The 23,558-nt window shown below is 40.4% G+C and overlaps 3 protein-coding genes across 3 annotated transcripts in view; 1 reads left to right on the forward strand and 2 right to left on the reverse strand.

The window, feature by feature from the left end:
• GPN1 (GPN-loop GTPase 1) overlaps positions 1-6,862 on the reverse strand; it is a 13,904-nt gene extending 7,042 nt beyond the window's left edge. Inside the window, exons 1-8 of the mRNA XM_015814801.1 lie at positions 6,725-6,862; positions 6,534-6,627; positions 5,576-5,615; positions 5,229-5,295; positions 4,354-4,391; positions 3,240-3,318; positions 3,050-3,144; positions 879-924 (exon numbers count right to left, since the gene is read on the reverse strand). Coding sequence (XP_015670287.1) covers positions 879-924; positions 3,050-3,144; positions 3,240-3,318; positions 4,354-4,391; positions 5,229-5,295; positions 5,576-5,615; positions 6,534-6,627; positions 6,725-6,823 — 558 coding nt within the window. The 5' untranslated portion in view covers positions 6,824-6,862. The remainder of the gene's footprint in view (positions 1-878; positions 925-3,049; positions 3,145-3,239; positions 3,319-4,353; positions 4,392-5,228; positions 5,296-5,575; positions 5,616-6,533; positions 6,628-6,724) is intronic.
• A 661-nt stretch (positions 6,863-7,523) lies between these two features.
• Positions 7,524-19,190, forward strand: ZNF512 (zinc finger protein 512). The gene is made up of 14 exons (XM_015814802.1): positions 7,524-7,695; positions 9,721-9,839; positions 10,793-10,885; positions 11,107-11,190; positions 12,980-13,104; positions 13,928-14,014; positions 14,417-14,515; positions 14,736-14,903; positions 15,218-15,412; positions 16,546-16,647; positions 17,166-17,228; positions 17,673-17,771; positions 17,951-18,270; positions 18,918-19,190. The coding sequence occupies exons 2-13, from the start codon at positions 9,788-9,790 to the stop codon at positions 18,236-18,238; spliced, it is 1,455 nt and encodes a 484-aa protein (XP_015670288.1). The 5' UTR covers positions 7,524-7,695; positions 9,721-9,787; the 3' UTR covers positions 18,239-18,270; positions 18,918-19,190.
• Positions 19,191-20,206: 1,016 nt separating this feature from the next.
• On the reverse strand, positions 20,207-23,142 carry LOC107286476 (golgin subfamily A member 6-like protein 7). Its single transcript, XM_015814850.1, has 2 exons — positions 23,112-23,142; positions 20,207-22,748 (listed from the first exon to the last, which is right to left on the reverse strand). The coding sequence occupies exon 2, from the start codon at positions 22,730-22,732 to the stop codon at positions 21,857-21,859; it is 876 nt and encodes a 291-aa protein (XP_015670336.1). The 5' UTR covers positions 22,733-22,748; positions 23,112-23,142; the 3' UTR covers positions 20,207-21,856.
• Positions 23,143-23,558: the final 416 nt, after the last annotated feature.

A 23,558-nucleotide genomic window follows, 5' to 3' on the forward strand; every position in this document is an offset into this window, starting at 1 on the left:
AGAGAAGGCTCCTCTCCTAGACCCTGCCTGCAGGAATACCCTGGCCGATGGGGACCCGCAGAAAGCCGCCTCTGCTGGGACGGGTGTGGCAGGCCAATCCCACTGGGATGAGACAGTCCCTCAAATGTGGTTACAACAACAGTTATCTAACAACATTGTGCTATTGATAGTTTAATTTTCTGTCCCTCCTGAAATGTTGGAATCTGGACTTTTCACAGTATTTATACATTGCTGACATTTCATAAAGATATCTAAAACAATCTCAAGGTGACTGTCTTGATTACTCAATATCAACGAGATTCCAATGGTATAATCCGTTAAGATTACTTTGGCCTACATCTCATTTTGTATTTACTGACATTTGCCATTTAATGACCACTGTGTAATTTTTCTTCAAAACCATTTTCTTTTTCTTGGGAGATAATAGAAAGTAACGACAACAACATATAATACCCTAAATATAAGTTGGATATCACAATTTACCTTACATTTTTGTTGTTTCTTTTAAGAGAAAAGTCACAGCAAGTGACAGCATCTTAACTGAACTGATCTCAAAAAAAGCTAAATAGGACTAAATCTGGTTAATATTTCAATGGGAGACAGACCTGGAAATCCCACAGCTGCAATTAAAATGGGAAGTGAAATTCTCCCCCCCCCCCTAAATTCTGGAACAAGGCAATAGCACATCTATTATGCTGCCAAAATTATATAGACATCTCCACATCCTCATCAGGAGTTGAATTTGAATAGATAGCCTTCACTTTTTAAAAAAAAAGAGAAACAAGAAGGTATGGTAGAAAGACAATGTTGGTTTAATATTAAGAGATAATCTCATTAATATCTCACATGTAATATGGACTCTGGAGCATCCCACTCACCTTGTTCATGACCACTATAAATGGGAGCTTTGTTTTGTATAGGATGCTGAAAAAAAAAGAGTGGATGATCAGAGATAAAAAGGTGATCCAGATATGAATAGAATAGAGCTGGAAGGGACCTTGGAGGTCTTCTAGTCCAGCCCCCTGCTCAAGCACGAGTAATATGAAACAGTTTGTTTTAATATTTTTACTGAAAAAGAATTTTATACAAAATTCAAAACTACAGAAACATAAGCAAAATAGGAAAAACGATATGAAATAAAAGGCTATAGACAGCAAAAGGCAAAGGAAAGCTGCAATAAGGAAGGACAAAGGAAGTAACTCCAATACAGCCATAATAATTACCATCTCCAAATTACATACCACAATATCCTTCCTCTCATAAACAATCCTTTTTAATCAGTTAATCCCCAAATCACCATTTTTGTCCATTTATAGCAAAAAGTTTATAAAGGGTTTCCAGTATTTTACAAAATTGTTGTTCCCTCCTTAATCAAAGGCATGCAACTGTTAACATTCCACAATTCTGCCTTTTAATCCTTGAGACTAGAGAATGGGGTTTTTAATATTTGGCAAACTAATGGTAATTAGTTATGTACCCTGAAGCTAGATGATACAGTAACTTTGATGAACTTCACAAGTTTTCATCATGGTAAATCCTAGCCAAAAGACTAGCCAAATGAATACTGCTTTTGGTTTCATGTGTATGGCACAAATTAAAAAATGGCAGATAAACTAACAATTGAAGTTGCTAGTCAGAACATAGGAATTTGCTCAATACACAATGGCTTTCACTAAAGCATCACTTGTGAGAATCATTAATATTTTAAAGATAACAAATTGTGCTATAATACTCCACCGCATTCTGTTCTAAAGTACAATTTAACACACTTATGTTAACTTGGCTCTATGTTGTGAAGGGCACTATAATTATCTTAAAGATTATTCCTTCCCATACAACCCAACCTACACCTTTCTCTGGCAGATTCTTCTGAAAGACCAAAAGAAGAAGCTTTTGGGGACAGCACACACTCTGAGCACCGCCTGTTTTAAGTCAGCTATCCTGGCGTGGGTGCTTGGATTTTCCCTGGCTTTTAAATTTATAATATACTTTTCTAAATCATCTGTTGTAAGGTGATTTACATTTTTGCTTAGGAAACCAGATATAAACCAATTAAACATAGTGAACATTTGGGCTGGGAAAGCAGTTGGTACATGTAAATAAAAAGTCTGGGGGGGGGGGAGGACTTCCAGTTTTGCACCCACAGCTAGTTTCTTCCTGCTTGGAAGACCCTAGATCAGGGGTCCTCAACCTTGGCAACTTTGAGACTTGTGGACTTCAATTCCCAGAATTCCTCAGCCAGCTGGCTGAGGAATTCTGGGAATTGAAGTCCACAAGTCTCAAAGTTGCTAAGGTTCAGGACCCCTGCCCTAAATGGATCCGAAGTTGCCCTGGAGAGGTGACTATGAAGGAGGACCCCCCCCCTTGATCACAAAGCGACGGCAATCGCTTCGTTTGATCCAGGGAAAGCCCTCCGAACCCAACAGGAGAAAAGCTAGCGTGAGATCAGAGTTTAGCCCAAACTGCTTGCAGCCGAAGTCCCAGAGCACGAACCTAAAAATCGGTGAACAGCGTGCTTGGAATTGGTGAGAGTACTGATCTTCTTTCTTCTATCTACTATCTAAATCCTTGAAAAGATCCCCAAAGCAAGAAAACCTCCAGAAGTGAAGGGAGGGGACTATATCCCCATTCCCTTAAAGATGGAAGCGGCGAATTAATATTAAAGGAGGGAAGAGATATATTAAAATTTGATTTAAAATACTTCAGTCTGGACAAATTTAGGAACTAAAAAACTGTCAAGATTATACCCTAAATTTTTTTTATAAAAAATTATAAATTATAAAAATATATAACAAAAATAACTTTTTGAGTGAAAGAAAAACTGAAAAAAGAAATAACTGCTGACATCTAGTGGAGACTCATTATTGTCCTTTTTTTTCTTGTTAAAATATAAACCAAGACAACACGCTGTACACCAGGCACTGGAGATTGTTATAGTTAAAAACTAATAAAATATCTATAAAAAAAAAAGTCTGGGGGGAACAAGAATTGCATTAGAATAAAAAAAAAACCAGAAGAATTGTAGGAAAAGTGGGAAAGTGCCTCCTACCTGCAGGCATAGAGCATGTTAGACATGAAGGTGATAGGATTAGTGCTGCGAGATGTGTCCATCACATAAACCACCACCGATGGAAAACAGGAAGCCTAAACAGATATAGCGGGATTACTGTTTACAAAGCATAGCATGTTTTCCCCATCCTTAATTAACTCCCAACATCAGATGAATACAAGTCACTAACCAGGGCTTCTGTGATGATAGTACCAGAGGCAGACCAAGTAAACACTTCAATCTGCCCAGGTGTATCTATTAGGACATACCTGCAAGAGAAAAAAATTGCTCTCACACACTCAGAATATACAGAAGACATTTTATTAGAGATTGCACACACAGGAGCTAAACAGTAGTGTGTACTTTGTCCATTGCTGTCTCAGAAATTCTAGCAAGAGCCACTACCCAAAGAGACAAGAGCCGAGTCCAGGTTTAATTATTTCTTTTCAAAACAAAGGATGAATTTGTTTTGAAAAGAAACAAATTTCCTTATCAAATCAATGTAAATGAACATTTTAGTCCCAAACCACTGTTTTAAAAGAGATGGCGTAATTAGTTGCTCAAAGGAATATTTCTAAAATATTTCACATGCGACTCCAACCCTATTTAAATCTTTTTTTTTATTCATTTAGGAATTGAGAGGACTTTGAGCACTCATTTCAAAATATTCCAAGTCACCAAAAAAATAACAACCAACCCACCAAACGTTTACAACTATGTGAGGAAAAAAAAGGTGTGGGGGGGGATTACTCTCAGTATTTTGTGACTGAACATAAAATAATTTTCATAATTTCAAATTATCCATAGCTTTCCAAAAAAGCTGGAGAACCCCACACTCGTTAAGCCATCATAATTGATGGCTGGACTGCTTCTTTTCCAAAGAGGACTTGCCACATGCTTTGCTAGTATTGGAAACTTATTTTAAAATAATGCTGAACACCATTTTTTAAAATCACCATGCCTTAGTTTTACAACCCTGGGTACCTTTAATATACCTATCCAATGGGCTTTTGACATGCTGGGTATTTGAGTATGTATTTTAAATTCTAATTTTAGACCCAGGATTTTGAGAAATATTATCTGATTATTTCCTCTAATTTATTGTTTTTTCATTTTATCATTTTGTGAGCTGCACAAGTTAAACAGTAAGATAATGTTAACAAGATCTATAAAGAACAAAAGTAGCTTTTCCTATGTAAGGCAGATCTGTTTAAGATAAGGAGTGCATGGATGCCCCCTCTAAAAACAGGTGCTTCGCAGTAGCCACCCCCTCCCTCCCAACATCAAATTTATCATTGACTCACTGGGATGCAGTCTGTCTTTTTTCAATGAACTTCATCACCTGATAACAATTAAAGAGAAAATATAGTTTGCATACAGGAATAAAACTGGAGTTTGCAGAAGAGCTACTAAAACAAGGGGTCCTTAGTATAACAAAATTACTGTAGTAACATTCTTCAACTTTACAGTTATATTGGCACTTCTTCAAACTTTAGCATTTACTAGACAACTCACAATCCCTTGTGTCATAGAGATATTTCTGTACCAGATTCCTCTATACCTCCAATGTTTTGGGATACATTCAGAGATCTATCTGCCTTGGAAATAGCCCATGTTGAACTGTGTAGAATAGTCAAACATCAGCACAGGAAATGTTTTATGACATATTATGTAATGACTTAATGTCTTATGACATTTTGTATTATGTTTTATAAAATTTGCCAAATTTCAATTCCACAGGAGTTATTGGTCCCAGATTTTGGACACATGTTGTAAGTTAGCACATTTGAAGATATCTTTGTTCAAATGTTGTCCTAATGAAGCACCTTTACAGGAACAAGAATTTTAACAGTATATAGATATATTGCTGGTGCAGTTGTTAGAATGCAGTTTTGCAGGCAAACTCTGCCCACAGCCAGGAGTTCAATCCCGATAGGGCTCAAGGTTGACTCAGCTTTCCAAGACAGTAAAATGAAGACCCAGATTGTTGGTGGCAATATGCTGACATTGTAAACTGCCTAGAGAGTACAGTAAAGCTCTATGGGAGCAGTATATATTATAAGTCTAAGTGCTATTGCTATGTATGGCCCAGAATACTGAAATTTTCAGAAAAGAATATTCAACAGCTTACCAATATGATATACTGCACATCAGCAAAATCAGTTAAGAAAACACGTACCTGGTCAAATCTTGTAGCAAAGAGATTGAGGGACGTCACAATGCCACCATTTGGGCCCAGTGCATATCTGGAGCTAGGTCAGGAAAAGTTGAAGAAATCCAAATCACTGGGGTCAGCATATTCCCCAGAGCAATTCCACAAGAGATTAATAGGAAGCTATATTTCAGTAACAAGCTGCAGAACATCATCGCTCTTTCTTTCAGAATGGCACTGGAGTTTTATGCATCCAACAAAGTTTTGGATATAGAGTCAGACATGAATGGAACAGCATATACATCCAGCAATATACACACAAATAAATAAAAAAGCAATAATGGTATATTTTGAAAAAAATAATGCAAGGATACTGCTTCATAACTTCTTTGTAATTCACTGTGTCCCGAATATCTTTTAAAAAAAGGAAAATTATACAAAGCCTGATTCAAAACAAAGTTAAAAGGAATGTATCTTATTATTGGTTTGAATATATCAAATAGAATATGATTTACCTTTCAATATAATACCACCACCACCACCCCAATTTTTCCTACTTTCTCGATACTTGTTCATCATTTTAAATGCAGCTCTAATATTCCCCTAAGGCTCTCTATCAGGTAATCATGGAAATTGTAATCCAAACACACAGATTTTCAATCCATCCTATGGAACTTTCAGCAAAGATTTAAAATATTGGACTACAGACTAATGTATTCATGTCTAATCAAGTCTAGTCATCCATTCATATTAATGTGGTCCAATTCAACTTAAATCAATTCCTTAAAATTTATTCCTTTGTTCTATGCAGAACGAACCTGCAAATAGTGAGCCACTCCAATTATACTTTGCAATTATAAGGAGAGCTATTCACCTTCTCACATCTTACAGCAACTCCATTCAGTTGGCAGTGGTAAAGGTACGTGGAATAGGATCTGTATGCTATTCAGTGGCACCTACAACTGGGGGAAGGTAAAATAGCATCCATGCCCATATGGGTGGCCATGGCTAAATGTGTGGCAGCTTACACACACTGTGCAGTTGCTTGGATATCTGCAGTCCTTAATTCTACTCTGAACCAAAGGTTTACATATCTGTGCTTTATAGCAAAACTAATTAATACTCTCATATTTTTCTGAAAGAAAAAAATGTTGGCGAAGCATGTAGACCAGGGGTAGGCAACCTTGGCTCTTTTATGACTCGTGGACTTCAACTCCCAGAATTCCTGAGCCAGCACGGCTGGCTCAGGAATTCTGGGAGTTGAAGTCCACGAGTCATAAAAGAGCCAAGGTTGCCTACCCCTGATTGTAGACGACCACCCTATGTACTCACCGATATTGGCCTGGAAAGGCAGCTCGTAAACTGCGGGGTCCAGATTGATAACATACGGAGGAGAATTCTTACTATGCAGGTAGGCAATAAGTCTCTATGGAAAACAAACTGTAGGTCAGCTCAGATGAAGCGAGCAGGGGAACCAAGCAGCCCTTCCCCCGGGCCAATCCCCTTTCCCGCTCCGCCCGCACCTGCACCAGCGCCGTCTTGCCAGAGCCAGCCATTCCCAGCACCAGGACGCATATTGGGGCTCCGGATAGAGAACTCGCTGCCCCAGCGGCAGCTGCCATTTTGCCGCCGTTTCATCCGCTTTCTTTGACTTCCGGGGCTTTCTCTTGCTTAAAAAAATGGAAAGGAAACCAAGCTTTTGACCATAGAGATACGAAAAGAATAATAATGAGAAGTTGGAAAAGAAGAACGACTCCATAACATTGGTGGGGCTGGAGAAGCCATGGGAATATTGTTTTGCTCCTCTGTATCGTCCCTTAGAGAATATTTTCAAAAAGGCCATCTTGATATCGCTAGCGGCCTGAGTCTTGCTCCGCCTCATTCTTCCCTGAGAAATAACGGCCGTTCCGCATTTTCTCTCTCAACAACAGGGGTGGGGAAACGCTGGCCCTATTATGACTTGTGGACTTCAACTCCCAGAATTCCTGAGCCAGCATGGCTGGCTCAGGAATTCTGGGAGTTGAAGTCCACAAGTCATAATAGGGCCCTCGGTTCCCCACCTCTGCACCGTATTCCTGATGAACTTTGAACCACCAAACCTTTGCAGCATAGAGCTGCGATAGTTAGACTGGCCCAAATCGGCCATTATAATGTACCATCGTCACGGGTTGGACGGGCGGGGGGTGTTCTAATTCTAAGCTTTCCAATTCGAAGAAAAGGCTGCGGCGGCAGGCAATTATGTTCTCAGCGAGAAGGGGGGAGGGGAGGCCCCAACGCGGCGTTGCGTGGTGACACACTTTGCGTCACCTAGGCAACCAGGAAGGGGAAACAATCGCCTCTCCTCTTTCCGCTTCCTCTGAGGCTCGAAGGGGAGAGCTGGGTCGGCTGGGTGCTGTTTACGGGACTTCCTCCTTTGCGTGGCTCTCTAGCCACGTTTCCTTGATCTCGGGATCCCGCGCCGGACCGCTGCGCAGGAGGATAACCTGTCGCAAAGGTGAGTCATACGGCCGGCTGCTGGGAAGGAGGTCGGAGCTCTGCTGTTCCCTCCCGAAGGTCCGTTAGGAAGCCAGGCTCGTGGCCGTTGGCCAGAGAGGAGCGAAGATTGCGTACTTTAGCCGGCCGCCCACTCGTTCTGCCCTGGGAACCGTCTGTTTTCCCTCTTTTGTTAGGACCGGCTCGCATTTGTACGTTTCACCTAATTTACCTAATTACTAAATTATTACTGTGGGATTTCGGCAGCTTGAGGGTCTATAACGTATTATTTATTTACTGCATTATTTTGTGCCTTCGGGTCGTTTTTTGATTCCTGGGGTCCGCCTGAACTGCAGGGGTTTTTTTTGGCAAGGTTTTTATCGGAAGTGGTTTGCGATTACAGGTAGTCCTCGACTTACAACCGTTCGCTTAGTGACCATTCGAAGTTACAACGGCACTGGGAAAATGTGACTTATGACCGTTTTTTCACCGTCCCGACTTTTGTAGCATCCCCATGGTCAAGTGATCAAAATTCAGATGCTTGGCAACTGGCTCATATTGATGGCCGTTGCTGTGCGCCAAGGTCATGCTTTGTGACCTTCTGACAAGCAAAGTCAATGGGAAGCCAGGTTCACTTAACAACCAGGTTACTAACTTATGAACTGCAATGATTCACGTAACAACTGTGGCAAGAAAGGTCATAAAATGGGGCAAAAGTCACTGAACAAATGTCTCACTTAACATAATTATTGGGCTCCACTGTGTTTGTAAGTCAAGGACTACCTGTGACTGACCCAAGGTTTCTCAGATGGCTTTGTGTCTGAAGTGGAATTAAAATTCATGCTCTTCCCATTTCCATCCTGATGCATTAACCAGTGCATTAAAGTGGTTCTTCTATGGCATATACAGTAGCTCTCGAAATTTTAGGTAATATGCATAGAACAGTGTTTCTCAACCTTGGCAACGTGAAGATGGGTGGACTTCAACTCCCAGAATTCCCCCGCCACCCATTTTCAAGCTGCCGAGGTTGAAAGACATTGGCATAAAATAAATGGAGTAATCATTGGATGTGTTCAAGGAGAGACTAGATAGTTATCTTGTTAGGAATGATTTCATTTTAGATTAGCAATAGCAATTAGACTTATACACTGCTTTATAGTGCTTTACAGTCCTCTCTAAGCGGTTTACAGAGTCAGCCTATTGCCCCCCAACAATCTGGATTTTCATTTTACCCACCTTGGAAGGATGAAAGGCTGAGTCAACTTTCCTCCATTCATAATCATTTTCATAGCTTGCCTTTCAGCAAGGTGCACAACATGTAGCCAGTTGAAAAGTAATTAAAACTTAAGATAACCAATAGTTACATGCCTTTGTATAGTAAAAATTTAGAAAAAGCATAGTTAATGAAACCAATCAGTTTATGGCTACCAAAACTCATGTTTCCAAAATTGCCAGTAAAATGCGTTGTTAAAGGAAATCTGTAAAAGAGTCACATTTAAAATTTACATGTAACTAGATGATTTATGTGTATTGAATAGGGGATTGAATAGAAGTTAAAAGGCCTCTACCAGTTCAAGGATTACAGTATGTATCAGTTCTGAAGGAACTGCATTTATTTAACTTCAACTCCAATTCAAGGTTCTACTTAATTAGAATTCAATTGTTTCATTGTGGGGGGGGCACTCTGGAAAGGTTTTTTGAAGTCACCAAGGAACTCAATAAAGGACTGAAGAACTCAACTTCTCTACTTATAATTTCTGCTTATATGCTGTTTCCAATAATAAACATACTGATTATCACCTGAAGTTGTTTTGACACTTTTGCTGCAGTGCTTTACCGGTCATTGAATTAAACCATTTTCTGATCTTTCATGATATATTGAATCACATGTTGACCGCATGGACTTAGTTTGCTTACTCAGTAGAACACAGAAAAAGCAGACCAATATTAAAAGTAATGACGTTTAGTATGTGCAAACGCATCTGCCAGATTTATAAATGGGTCCATGAGGTACTCTATGAATAGTGATGCTTTCTCCTCTTCTCAGAGCTAACAAGTAGAAGGACAGGCCTTGGACATAATGGAGCCATTCATGGGCCAGGTACTGATTTGAGATGAAAGGGATGAAGCCTTCTGCCAAGGCTGTTATGGAAGAGGAGAAGAAAGGTATAGATGAGTTTTGAAAAAAACTTAATAGTGTGATGATAATGGAGCTTATGGATTTTATTTATGTATAATGTGTACTATTTTTATGTTTTTATTGGATATATTGTAAACAATTGTGTGTCTCTCCTTAGAATTAGAAAGAATTTTCTCCATTTGGAATATATCATAATATATTTTCTTGCTCTCTCTTGATTAGAGAGTTGTGAGTTTGTAATGATTTGTTAAAATCATGTTCATCTATAGCAGTCCTAGGTAGAAATAGATACTGTCCTTTCTCTGTGAATGCAAATTACAGATTCTGTCACTTTGCTTCTTTTTAATTTAGTAATTTTAAACTTAAATTATATTTAAATCTAAGAATGTGTCAGAGTTTGATTATAAAAGGAAAAAGGAAAGGAAGCAAAAGAAAATAGTCTAGTTTTATTTACAATGTAACTTCAGTGATGGATACTTTAGCTGGCTAACTAATTGAGCCATACTTGAAGTCATGGGTTCAGATAATAAGATTGCTTCTTTTTGACATTTTGCATAGCCACTTTGTAGTTAGTCTTATTTTGTGTTAAATTTAATCTTAAGAGAGACTGGGTAAACAACTACAAAATGTAAATATTATTTGATTAATGTTTTTATTAGGAGAGTTGGTTTGATGTAATGGTTAAAGTTAGGATTAATTCTGTAAATTATATGCCCATCTTGGGCATGATGCCACCTAGGTGATTTTGGGCTAGTTATTTTCTCTCAGCTATGGCAAAGAAGGAAGTAGACACTTATAAAAATCATACCAAGAAAGCTGTAGGGATTAGATCCAAGAAGTCAGCAAAAGTCAACATTGGCCTGAAGGCGCACACACACACACACAAAATCATTCAGGCTATAGCTGCATATGTCTTGAATCTATATTTGCTTTTTTAAATCTGTAAATATAAAAAAGCTGTCTTGGTATCTCTCCCAAGCTGGAGATTCCCACTCCAAGTCAAAGCATAGGATGGAACAAGATGATGAAGAAGACTACAGACAACTTCCCAAAAAGAAGCAAAAAGTTTCAGGTGAGTAGAATAGTATTCCCAATTCTCTGCTTGGCATAGATTAGGCGACCCCTATATATTTGTTTCCTTTGATGGCTTCCCAGTTGATCCAGTCAGTGGACTGATACGCTTGCTTTTTCTTCTATCTTTCCCTAATGCCAATTTGAGGATTTTCAGTATTTGAGTGAGTTATTTCCCCAGATGTAAAAGAAAAATCTCACATTTGCTTGCCTTTCTCCCAGGAAAAAGACAGTCAGTGGGAAAACAACCTAATTTGAAGTCCCCAAAGTGCTCTAGAAAGCCAGAACCATCAACATATGTAGCAGGTAAGATGCAGAATCCCATATAAAATCCTTGTAAGGAAGAATATATGAGTATTGTAGAAATAACAATTAAGAACTATCACAGTTTAGGACTTAATAGTATTGGAAAGGGGGTCATACATCTTTCTACTTCCCAGTAGAATTGGAAAAGGAGACTTGGCACTTATATATGCAGCAAAAAAAGGATAACTATACTACCAAAGGCTTAGTAATACTATCTGTATAAATGCAGTACTAGAGATACCTACATAAAGATATAAGAAGAGAATCCTACCTAGTTCTTTCCAGGCAAAGGTCTATGGAGATTCTCAGTCATCCAGGTCATGATTATCCCAAAGGTGCTTTTTCAAACAGCAGCTGGACTTTCTTGATTTTTCGTGAAGACATTTCATTTCTCCTCCAAGAAGCCTCTTCAGTTCTAGCTAACTGGTGGGGAAGGAAGGATTTATGATGCTCCTTCAATGGAATAGAATGACAAAGTCTCTTCTCTTCTCTGTCTGTAGTGAAAGTGCTCCTACTGGATCTTTTTGTGGATTTGACAAAGGCCCAGTTGGGATATCCGCAGGTTTTGAGTGCTTCATTGATGTGTTTTTGTTCTTTCTCTTTTTCCTTTTGCTACAAGAAAAGAGCTTGTCCACTCCAAAGACAAAACACCCAGGCACAAATAGCGCAGTGCTGCTCTATATGCAGTGTAATGCAGTGAGGCATGTGCAGACCTGTACATTGGGGAAACAAAATCTCCTGTTTACAATGCAATCATTTCAGCAGTCCCAAGATGGTTCCATACTCGTTTGCTCTCTGAATCAGGTACTCTGAAAACAGAGATTAACCCCCAGGTGATGTTAGTGACTCTCATAATGTTAACAACTGGCTGACTGAAAAGAGTATAAATCCTTCCTTCCCCAGTTAGAACTGAAGAAGCTTCTCGGAGAAGTGAAAGATCTTCAAGAAAAAGCAAGAAAGTCCAGTTGTTGTTTGAAGAAGAAAAAAAAAAGCACCTTTGGGACATTTTCAGGCAAAGCTATTTTTGCAGATAATTGCAAAACAATTTTATTTTGGAAAGAAAGATGCTCTAGACGCATATGGAGCCAATACAAATTTTCTCTGATGTTCATTAGAACTTATTCCTATGCATATCAAATTGCAGCCTAAATCATTTCGAGAGAATAGCCTCACTTCTAAGCATCTTGTAGCTGACTTAGACAAAAGACATATCAAGTCCAGTAATGCTTTACCAAATTTGTCTATGGTAATTCTCAATCAAATTCTTTACCAAATTCTTGTTTGATAGAGGAACACATTGGGAGATACTGGGTTGTCTTTTGCTGGAAATTATTTGACACAACTGGCTCTCTATTAATGCTGTAAGTTGGATCCTGGATTCATCAAGGTTTGATCTAGATCATTGCCAAGATCATTTAAAATTCATTGGCTCTGCTTCCATAAGCAGGACATGAACTTTCTTCCCTTGTGGTGGCTGGAATGTAGAAGTACTCTGCTTCTAAGCCAGGAAGTAGCCCATTCAAGCATAATTAATACATGCTTCCTTTGCTTGTCCTAGATCTCCGGGTCTACTGCACCATCCCTAATTTTGTATTCATATCCCCCCTCTTTACCTGCCACTTCTCTAAACTAAACTGCCCCTTACCATTTTTATTGTGATGGAGGTGCTTTAACCCTGCCATTTTGGTGGTTCTGTTCTGATCTTGTTGCTCTTCAAAAGGAAAGCCCAGTTGGGTTACCTACAGAGAAGATTAAAATGTTGAATCATCACCATCCTGTGCTCTGGCAGGAAGCTTAGAAGAGCAGTGGTACTTGGAGATTCTGGACAAGGGCCGTGTTGCTTGCCCAATCTGCCGATCTGTAGTGAGGAAGACAGTGGAAGGATTGAAAAAGCATATGGCAAATTGCCACCAGGTGAGGAGATGGGAAATACAATCCCTAGGAATTCTGTTATGCCATCAAAAAAGATCCAGCTGTTCCAACATTTCATCTTTAGTCTGGGTGATCAGACAGTTATTTCCCTAACACATCCCAAATCATGTTTCCTTTGTCTTTTGAAGTTCTGGTTAGTGTACAATGGCTTATATATAGTGATAATGGTCAGAATGAGATAATACATTAGAATTCTAACTTTATATTTTTTCGGGTGGGCCCCTCCCTCTTTACCCTCCCTCTTTACCCTCCCTCTTTATTGATCTTTTTTCGAAGTAAAAAATACCAAATATGTATTTCTTCATGCAGAAGAGATCCAAAAGTTGATCATTTTGATTGCTTATTTCCAGTTTTATCTTCTTTTTTACCATAACTGCACAATGTAAAAAGGTGCAATAGCATGATAAACATGTCTAAAGATATTAGTTTTCAGCTTTATTTTAAATTTGGTTCTCCAAAGTGAAATTATATTTTATTGTTACTGCATATTGAATGAATATTCCCTGGTAAGTCATTATCAGTTCAGATTCAACAATGCAAATGTAATACTGGGACTTTTCCCCTTTATGTACTGTTTCTTTATTGAATTGCATTTGCCTTTTAGTTCAAAATCCAAATTTTTAAATGTATACACGTGTGCAAGAAAGGTGTTTTAGGTGAAGCTTCTCTAAATTATATAGAATGAAGATATTCTATAATGCTAAGATCGGACATCGTTCAGTACCATTGAATGGAGGGAGAGGTAGGATAGCACATAATTATTGCAGCTTAAACTCTCAGCTGTCTTAACACTTTCTATTCCTAGGAGATGTTCACATGTCAGCACTGTGGGAAACAGTTGCGGTCTCTTGCAGGAATGAAGTATCACATCATGGCAGATCACAACAGCCTGGTATGGTGCAAAGAACATATCTATAAAAAGTCTTTTTTAAGAAGGACCTTTGGGCTTCCAGGATAGTCAACTTGAACATTTGTGCTACCTGGCACTTGGAAATTGGGTGTGACATCAACCCCCCACCCCCCGCAACAATTTATTGCATTGCTAAAATAATAGCTCAGTGCTTTGTTCAGAAACCCCTGCCAGGTCACATGCCTCAGCAGCTCTGAAAAACAAGAAATTTCTCATGTAGCCCAGTTGGGAGAATGGACTAAGATCCAAGGTCCTTTTGACTGACTTGCAAGATTTTCATCTTTCATTGCCTACCTTGTTTTTTTTCTTTGTAAGGTAAACTTCCTTTGGTTTGCTGTAAATGATAGCCTTGGATTAATCTTTCCCTTCTCTGCTTTTATGCAGCCAATTAGAAAGGAAGCCGGCCAGTTGGATAAGCAGAGTGAGCGAGAATGTTTGCGGAGAGTCCTGAAGCGCATGGGCAAGCTCAAGTGCACAAGAGAGGTGAGCTTCGGCTACTGAGGCTGAGGGACATCTTTACAGCTCAAATGGACTTTCCCAAGTCCTAAGAAGAGTATCTTTGCCTGTTCTTGAGGAGTGGTGGGCCAGTGGATTAGACTTGTCTTCCAGATTTCTGACCATAGGTGGGGAAAAATTTATGCATCTGTTTTTTTCTCTCTTGACTCAGGAACTGACCACAGTTTTTCTCTTCCTGCTTCTACAGGGATGTACAGGCAGCTTCACCAGCATAATGGGGTATCTCTACCACACACAGAAATGTGGAAAAGCAGCTGCCGAACTGGAGAAGATGGCTTTAAAATGCCATCACTGCAATAAAGCGTATCGGTCCAAGGCAGGCCTTGTTTACCACTTGAAGTCTGAGCATGGACCTGTGAGTTCTTTGGGTAGTGAAACTGGGGAGAATGGATGGGGAACTGATAAGCTTCTGGGCACCTTTTAATCTGTCTCTTGATTTCTTCACCTTCATGAGTCATCACAAGGATTTCAAGTCTTTTTTTGGGGGGGGAGGACTTATTAGGGCACAAGATAATTGTGGAGTGGGGAGGAAAAAGCCGAGGACCATTACAGTATTCAGAAATGCTGTTGTGTCATAGTATTTCTGACTCTATAAGAAGACTCAATTCTTATCATTTAACTCTCTTCCCAGGTCTTTGAATAGTGTAAACTATTGGTTTTTCTTGTCAGGTGTCGTTTCTCCACGAGGACAGCAGGCCAACCCATATGAAGGACTCAAGCATGGAATCAAGCAGCATAGGTAGAATCCAGAGGAAGTCTGCTAAGGTGGCTGCCTACTACCTGCATGAATTGGCCAATGAAGAACTTGTAAAGGAGTGGCCAAAGAGGAAAGTCTTGCAGGATCTTGTTCCTGATGATCGGAAGGTACAAGATTTGCATGTTCTATAAAGAGGAATATGTCCAAGGTCTATGTAGCTAAGAAATGAAATACCACAAGTAAAAGTTCTTAACTGCTTGAGAGGAGCAAATCGGTCCTTGGGCCACATAGTTTTATTGCAGTTTTGTGACTTCAGATCAGTGGAGCATCCATGGCAACCGTTCTATTGCAGGCTATGACTGTACAAAGTTCTGGGAAGAGCTGCTTTTCCTTATTCCTTCAGACAATGATTGAGCCATTCCAGGATGAGAGGGACATTTGCAGTTCTTGAAATATAATTTGCCCTGTTTTTGAGATTACCTTACGAAATGATCCTAAATCTTTGTTCGTAACTGAGTATCCAAGCTGATTTATTTGCATCCTTCTTGGAATGTTGCATTCATGGAGAGAGGCAAAGAGACACTATAGATTTGCTACAAAATCCTCGAGAATTAGACCTGAACTAAATAGAAGATTGTTAAACTATTAAATCAACACAGAGTTAGTGCAAGCCAGGCTTTGTTTAAATTATATGTACAAAAGCAGCTCTTCTATGACTTGAAGTTACATTTTCCATTCTTTCTGTGGGATATGCAAGACTATTTGGGATGATGTTTATGGTTAGAATTTATCATTGGAAGGATTTTGTGCATCGTTCCCAAGACTTTGGTGACTAGCAGTTATCTGTCCCTTTTCTAGAGGAAATTGGAAGTTCTTAGTGTGGTTTTGTCTTGGTTCTCATGATTTTTTTTTGAAATATAGTTTTTTAGAATTGTAAACTACCCAGAGTCTTTTTAGAAGTTGGGCATCTTGAAATGTAATAAATAACCCATTCCAGTTGGCTATAGCCTTGCTAACAGTTTCTATCGTTTATGTTAGATTTTTAAAAACCTAACTCCTAACCCTAATATCCATATCCATGCTGGGGTATGGTATGGCAAATTGAAATTCATCTGCCTGAATATATGCTGTGAGCTTGATTAGGCATTGATCTTGCCTGACATCAAAGCTCTTTAAGAGGGGATGATTGACTTGAACACAATAGGTAGAAAGGGCAGCTTCATCTACAAAGGCTATATAGAGATGACAGCATCAGCTCCTGAACTCTAGTTTTTGCTTTTGTTCTGTTCTCCTGTCTCAGCTGAAATATACTCGACCGGGGATGCCTGCGGTGAGCCAGGAGGTTCTGTGCAAGTGGAGGTCAGAAATAAAGACATACAGACGGGTCCATTGCCCCAACCAGGTAACCATAGCCCCTGCCAGGTAAGATTGAATCTGGTGAGCAGGGAGTAAGGTTTGCAGTTAAAACTAGTATTTTTCTCGTGGCAATGTCATTAGAAATGTAGTCGTGATTAATTGATTTGATGGAACAGTTTTATTCTGTTTCCAAACTGGCCCAATACGTAAGAAACATCTGTGGAAAATCTGCAGATCTGTGAACCTTTTATTACTTTCTGTCATGTATCCTCTACAGGCACAAAGGAAAGCCTCTTTCCATAAGCACACCAACTAATTCATGATTGTTATAGCTTGTGTGAAATCCTTGTTCCTCATAGTTATCAGCCTAGGTCAGGGGTAGGCAACCTTGGCTCTTTTATGACTCGTGGACTTCAACTCCCAGAATTCCTGAGCCAGCAGAGCTGGCTCAGGAATTCTGGGAGTTGAAGTCCACGAGTCATAAAAGAGCCAAGGTTGCCTACCCCTGGCCTAAGTCACTCAATCTTTACATAGTGACCTTATTTCTGTTTTGTTTCTCTCAAGGGTTGTGAGTGTGTTTACGGCAGCATCTCTGGTCTTAAGGCCCATCTGGGCAATTGCACCCTGGTATGTATCAGTTGACAAGCTGTATGGAGGCCTTCTCAGTTGTTGCCAAGAAAAGTCCTAGGCAGAACCAGGGGAAACCAGGCATACAGTCAGCTCCAACGTATTTTCTGCCAGATCTGTCCTCTCCAAAAGATTCATATTTTGTATGTGAGACTTTGCCCACTTAAGTGATATCAGTATAGCTCCCTAACTTAGTTTGTGGGAAATATTACCTTTGAGGACAGAAAGATCATTTTATTTTTCCTCCAGACCATTTCACTCTGGCCTTTTCATGAATAGGAAAAGGTTTATCATGTTTTAGATATGATCAACATGATCCAGAGGAAAGCCATAATATTACAAAATTCCCCAGAATAAAACCTCTTGCCCAGTCTCACTTCTTTTCCTTATTGTTCACTGTCATTGCTAGGAATGCTAATGATTTTTGTCTTTCCTCAATTACAGGGTGAGTTCGTGGCTGGGAAGTACAAGTGCTTGCTTTGTGAGAAGGAGTTTGTGTCTGAGAGTGGGGTCAAGTACCATATAAACACTGTGCACTCTGAGGTGAGGAGTTGGTCTCAAAAGCATGGACCTGTGCACACACTCCATGGCTTTAGACCTTTTTTCTGCCTTTTTTTCGTGGGTGGGAGAGGGAAAGGGTTCAAACTTTTTCCCTTTTCCTGTGGTATGAGTCAAGGTCATCAGTGTGTGCCCAGTATTTGTATTGTGCCTCTTCCCCTCAGGACTGGTTTGATAACACAAACAGCACTAAGAGCTTTGAAAAACTGGTAAAGCTGCAGCAAAAGGAAGTGGAACAAAAAAGGCAACGCAAGAAGCACGTGTCCAGTCGGAGCCGTAAGAAGAAGCTGCGGAGCGCCACTCCAAAGAAGTCACCAAGGCTAGGACCGGATCAGAACCAACGGCAGGAGGTCAAAGTCAGCCATTCTAAGATGGCAGACTGTGAAAGTAGGAGCCTGGAAGAAGAGGATTCTCTCCCTTTGAAATTCAGTCACAGAAGGGCGAAGAAATAGCCTCCTGCAGGAATTTCTGCTTTGCAGGACAGGTACAGCAGGAGTATCTTATACTTAGGGAGCATGTACGTAGCAAAACCTGGGGGAAGGAAGAGAGAGAAGAGGGGATTGGTTTAAGGAGTGAAATCAAACTACTAATAGTCCTGCTAGTTACTACCTGGCAACTTTAAGAGGTATGGACTTGCTGGCTGAGGAATTTTGGGAGTTGAAGTCCATACCTCTTAAAATTGCCATGATCGAGAAATGCTGTAATAGATGATATCTGGCCATTTGGAAATAGTAAATTTTCCCAGGTTTTTCAGAGACATTCCATTGCACACTACAGGAGAAAATGTATTTAAGTTCTCAAATGTAATATATAAGAATCTAGCAGGGATAGGGAATCAGTTGATCTCAATCATTTACCCTGCTCCCCAAATCCTGACTTCAACTATTTAAGGCTTTTTTTCCTTTGAAATGTTTCAGCATCTGCAATTCCAAATGCTGGAAAGAGAGCTATCTTGGGAAGGAGAGGGGGGAATGTTCCATCTACCCTAAGAGACAGATATAAGTAAATTGGAATAGATGTAAGATTTTTCCATGGCCAACAGTCCACATTTTCTTTTTAAGGGACCGTAAAAGTGACTGCAGTTATAGTTTTGACACTTGGAAATAAGAAAGACATGTTTCTCAATCACAGGCACCTGGAAACAGGAAAGAGAAGAGATTCTTGGCTTGAATTCACCTCTTGCAAGTTCAGTGAAGATCGAGAGCAGAGTGTCTGAGAGAAGAACTGGTCAACAGCATGAGTAAGAAGACTTTCCTGAAATTCCACTGTTCCAGTCTAGTTGCAGTAAAACAAGATCTGTTACATACTGTTATATACTGAGCCAAGTGCTTGCATAGGATTAACTTGCAACATATGCTTATGAAATATTATATCACATAGAAAATAAAGTTACTAATCACTCTAGTTGTGTGTATTTTTGAGTGTCAAAATTATAATTTACTGTTATATATAATAAAAAGCAAACAAGAACTGAATTCCTTCCAATGAATTTAATACAGGAGTAGAGAACCTACATAAATGAGCTGCACTCATCTAGTGAGTGATTACATTTAACTCAAATTGATCTGGCCATATTTGTGGTTAAATTAAGTTCCCTTGTATTATGCAAAAGTATTTTCTGAGTAATTAATTGATGGAGCTTTTTGGGGAACTCCTTTCTCTTCCCACCTCACAGAGTTTCACGCCGTCCTCCCCATCCCTCTTATCATGGGTCAGTCATTCTTCCTATAGATCTCCTTCAGGAAGTAGACAATCCACAGCATGGCCTTTCTATGCGGAAGCCGTGTGGTACCACCCTGAAAGTGGGCGCCATTTTGGGAGCAGGCCCCATGTGAATTGGGAAGATGCATTAGGTCTCCCTGAATCTTCTCCACCACTGAGGCACCCCATGCTCCACCTAACAACCTGCACAGTTGCTTAACCGCAAAAGCAGGGATTAGGACCATAAAGTGAGGCGATCACATGAGTGCTTCACTTAATAATCAGCACAGTTGCAAACATAATTGGCAGGCTCCAATTATGGTCATACATCATATGTAGTAATGCTAGTAAAGCTTCTCAAGGGAGTATACAATGGGATTATTTCTCTTGACAGACCAACGTAATTTAAGAGGTTTTTATTCAGGACTGCTTGCAGATAACAATTTAGCCTCAAGTTAAGGAGTTCCAAAACACATTATGGGTATTGGGAAAGTCCTTGTTTGGGATAATTAAAAATCAGAACAGCATGTCATGAAAGCATTAACCCCACTCAGCAGGTCTGGCATTACTTTCCCCTTTCTTTAAAACAGTCCCCAACAGGACTGCTATGTCAGCTTTATCCCTCAGCCTCCATGGATTATATATTAACCTGTCCTCCCCTTTGTATACCGAGTCTTTCTCTGGCAATGTGAAACTGTAGTCATGCAGCAGAACAAATTCTCTTGGGCAAAGTATTCAGTCAAGCCCAATTGGTTCGTATTACAATTTTATTAGCCTTGGGAAAAGAATAATCAGACAACATAAAATAAATGAAGTTAAACACTAAATGATCTAAACAAAGAGCTATTAAATCTATTAATATATATAGGCTACATTAGGGGTGTCAAATTACCGGCCTTCAGGCCAGACACGTCATCCGGAAGCCGCACCCACCCCATTGCTGGCAATGGCAAAACTGGCCCAATACGTTGCGCAATGTCACGTGACATCGCGAGTTTGACACCCTTGGGCTACATGAATCAATGCAGAATTCCATAAAAAAATGACTCCTATGATAATGGGAAAGAGGAATTTGATCCCCACTCATATTCACACATGCTTAACTTGATTTCTGAATGAATCCATTTTTTAAATTTGCATAATACAGGGTCTCATCGATTGGCCAAATATGCTACATTTGCAAAGCCTAAGGTTGATACTTAACCATACACCCTATGCTGTGTCAATGCATTTTCTAGTCCTTTATTGACTTAATAGCAGCTGAGATACTGTTTTGGAGGGCAGGTTTCTGAAACTGAGATACTTGCATGTATACTGTTTGACATATGGGACATGAAAAGCAATAATCCTCCAACTGTATAGAAGGGATAAATTTGAGGATATTTTCAATGCTATCCTGGTAGGAGATGTTCATCCTGCTGGAGTGCCTGGAGGATGCTTGGTACTCTGTCAATGTTTGGGTTGAAGAATCCTAAGTGAAGGAATGAGAGGGCTGGTTTCACTTAGCAGTCATGAATGGGGTTGGTAATCCAATCACTTTCTTTAATTTTCATCAGTGTTTATTATAAGAAAAGTTATAACCTCAACTTTTTGCTTTACATTTCTGTTAATTCAAACCATTTCTATAACAACGAAGTCAAATCTTAAAATTGAAATTTCACTATTTTCTGTTTTGAGAGTAAAATCTAGGAGTGGTTTCCAAATGGAAAAAAAAACTAGATAAATTCTTTTTAATTAAAGCAGTCAATTTTGCCATCTCCTCAACTCCATCAATGTGGGAATTGATAGATCTTTCCATCTTTGTGCAAATAAAAGTCTCGCTGCTGTCAACATATATAATAACAAAGTTCCTTTTTTTTTCCAAGTTCTTTATCCAGCAAACCAAAAGACGTCTTCTTTCAGTTTTATATTTATTTTAAGAACCTTCTGAATTAAAATAAAGATTTGGTCTCAATATTTCTTTGTTTTGTCACAGGTCCACCAACGATGGTAGAAAGTACGCTTTTCACAAATACATTTCCAACATACATTTGAAATTTCTTTACACATCATTGACCATTTCTCAGGCATTAATTCCTAAGGATGCATCATTTTGAAACAGATTGTAGTTCAATATAAACTTCATTTCTCCATATTTTTTCCTATTGATCATTATATTGCAACCAAAGTCCTTTGCCGATTGAATCATCTTTAACAGTTCACATTTTGGTCCCTTTCTAATTGGATTACTGCAGAGGTTTATAAACTGAATTCCTCCTTCCAAAAATAATCGAAACCACACCAATTAATCATGTTGTGCCAGTCCCTCTGTTAAGTGTTCAAGTGTCCTAATTGTCTTGGCTGAATGCAGTTTCTCTGGCCGTTGCGTTTCACTCCTCCTGCCGCACAAGGCCAGAAGCTCTACCACTCAACCGGCCACGCAGATAGGCCAAGTCCTGCAAACAGCCATGCTCTCGCCACAGCTGCTCCAATTGTTTCTGCAATCGGTGCTTATGCTCCTGCAGCTTCTGTACTCGCTGGACCAGCTGGTGCAGCTCCTTCTTCAGCTCCTTATTCTGCTGGCAAACTGTCTGGCTGTGCTCCTGAAGGCACCGCAAGGCCAACTGTTGCACCTGCTGAGCCAAGCCCTCCACTTCCTGCCCTGCCTCCTGTTCCTGGGCGATCTTCTCTCTCAAGGCTCGTATCTTGACTGCCTCCAGGTGCTGCATATGCTGCTCCTGCGCAGCCGCCAACTCCTTCTGCAGCCGCCGAATGTGGGAGGTCTGCTCTTGTTTCAGGGCTTGAACCTCACGCAGTCCCTCCAATTCAGAGCTGAGACGGGCCAGCTCAGCTTCCTTCTGGAGCAGCTGTTCCCGCAGGGCTGCCTCTTGCTCCTGGGAACGGGCAATCGCTTCTTGGTGCTGCTTCTGGATTTGGCGCAGCAACTCCTGGTTCTCTTCACTTAGAGAAACCACCACACCCTGGCGCCTTCGGGTTCGCTTGGCTAGGTAGCCGGCAAACTCCCGGCTCTCATTCTGGAGGTCTTGTGCCTCTTGCTGGAGGAACTCATATTGTGCCCTCAGCTGTGCCCTCCTCCCTCTCAAATCCTCCAGGTTTCGGCAAACGCTCTCATATTCCTGTTGTACTGGCAGCAGCAAGGCGTTGTCTGGCCCGGATTCCACGGTGTCCTGGGCAGCGGCCCTAGAAGCTGTGAGCTTGGACCTGGCTGGCTGTGCTTTCTTTTTCTTTTGGGGCTTCGGAGCCATCACCTTGCCTGGAGGGCTGGAAAGCAGATGGACATTATGTTCAGGTCAAAGCAGGGAGAAAAACCTTAACCCGGATTAGCTTAAGAAAAGGGAAGAACAAGAGCAATTGCTCCAACAACCTCGATCAGGCTAAGGCTGAAGCTCATGCAGGAACCCTCTTCTAGTGTCTGTGGGATTCAGGCTCAGCAGTGGAAAAGCTGGGCCAGGCAGAACTGAAGGGATTCTAAAGATGGAAGAAGATATGAGTGAAAAGCCAGAAGGCTTCATACAGTAGCTTACGAAGGGGAAAGTTAGTATGAAGGAGGTGATATGGAAGGGGGTGTTCTGCCGGGGGGCGGGGGGGGGAAGAAGCTCAACAAAAAGTGTGTAAGGAGCCTACCTGAAAGTTCTTTTGCAGCTTTGAACAAATCCCGTCTGTGTTTTCTTGTTGCTAAGTGCCTGGGATGGGGGTGGAGCCAAAGGGAGGAGGGAAGAGTGACTTTCTTTCATAACCATCTGGTGACTCAGGAGCCAAGACTGAAAATTCATCCTTCCAAGCTGTGTGGCTTATTACATCAGCTGCTGCTAAGCTGAGGATTTGGGTGACAATACATTTCTGTACATACACAATAGATATTCAGCCTGGCCAAATCTTACTGCCATTGCAACGTTGAGGGATCAAGGCTTTGTGTACTTCTTGAAGCTTCTCCATTTGAGGGGTCCTTGGTGCTCTCTGAGCTTGGTTGCTTTCTTGTAGATGTTTCATTATCCAAACTAGGTCACATCATCAGGGCTGCACTGCACAGCACTGATGAGGTGACCTAGTTTGAGTAATGAAATGCCTGCA

The sequence above is a fragment of the Protobothrops mucrosquamatus genome, unplaced genomic scaffold, assembly GCF_001527695.2.
Source record: "Protobothrops mucrosquamatus isolate PMUCROS unplaced genomic scaffold, P.Mucros_1.0 scaffold286, whole genome shotgun sequence".
Lineage (NCBI taxonomy): Eukaryota > Metazoa > Chordata > Lepidosauria > Squamata > Viperidae > Protobothrops > Protobothrops mucrosquamatus.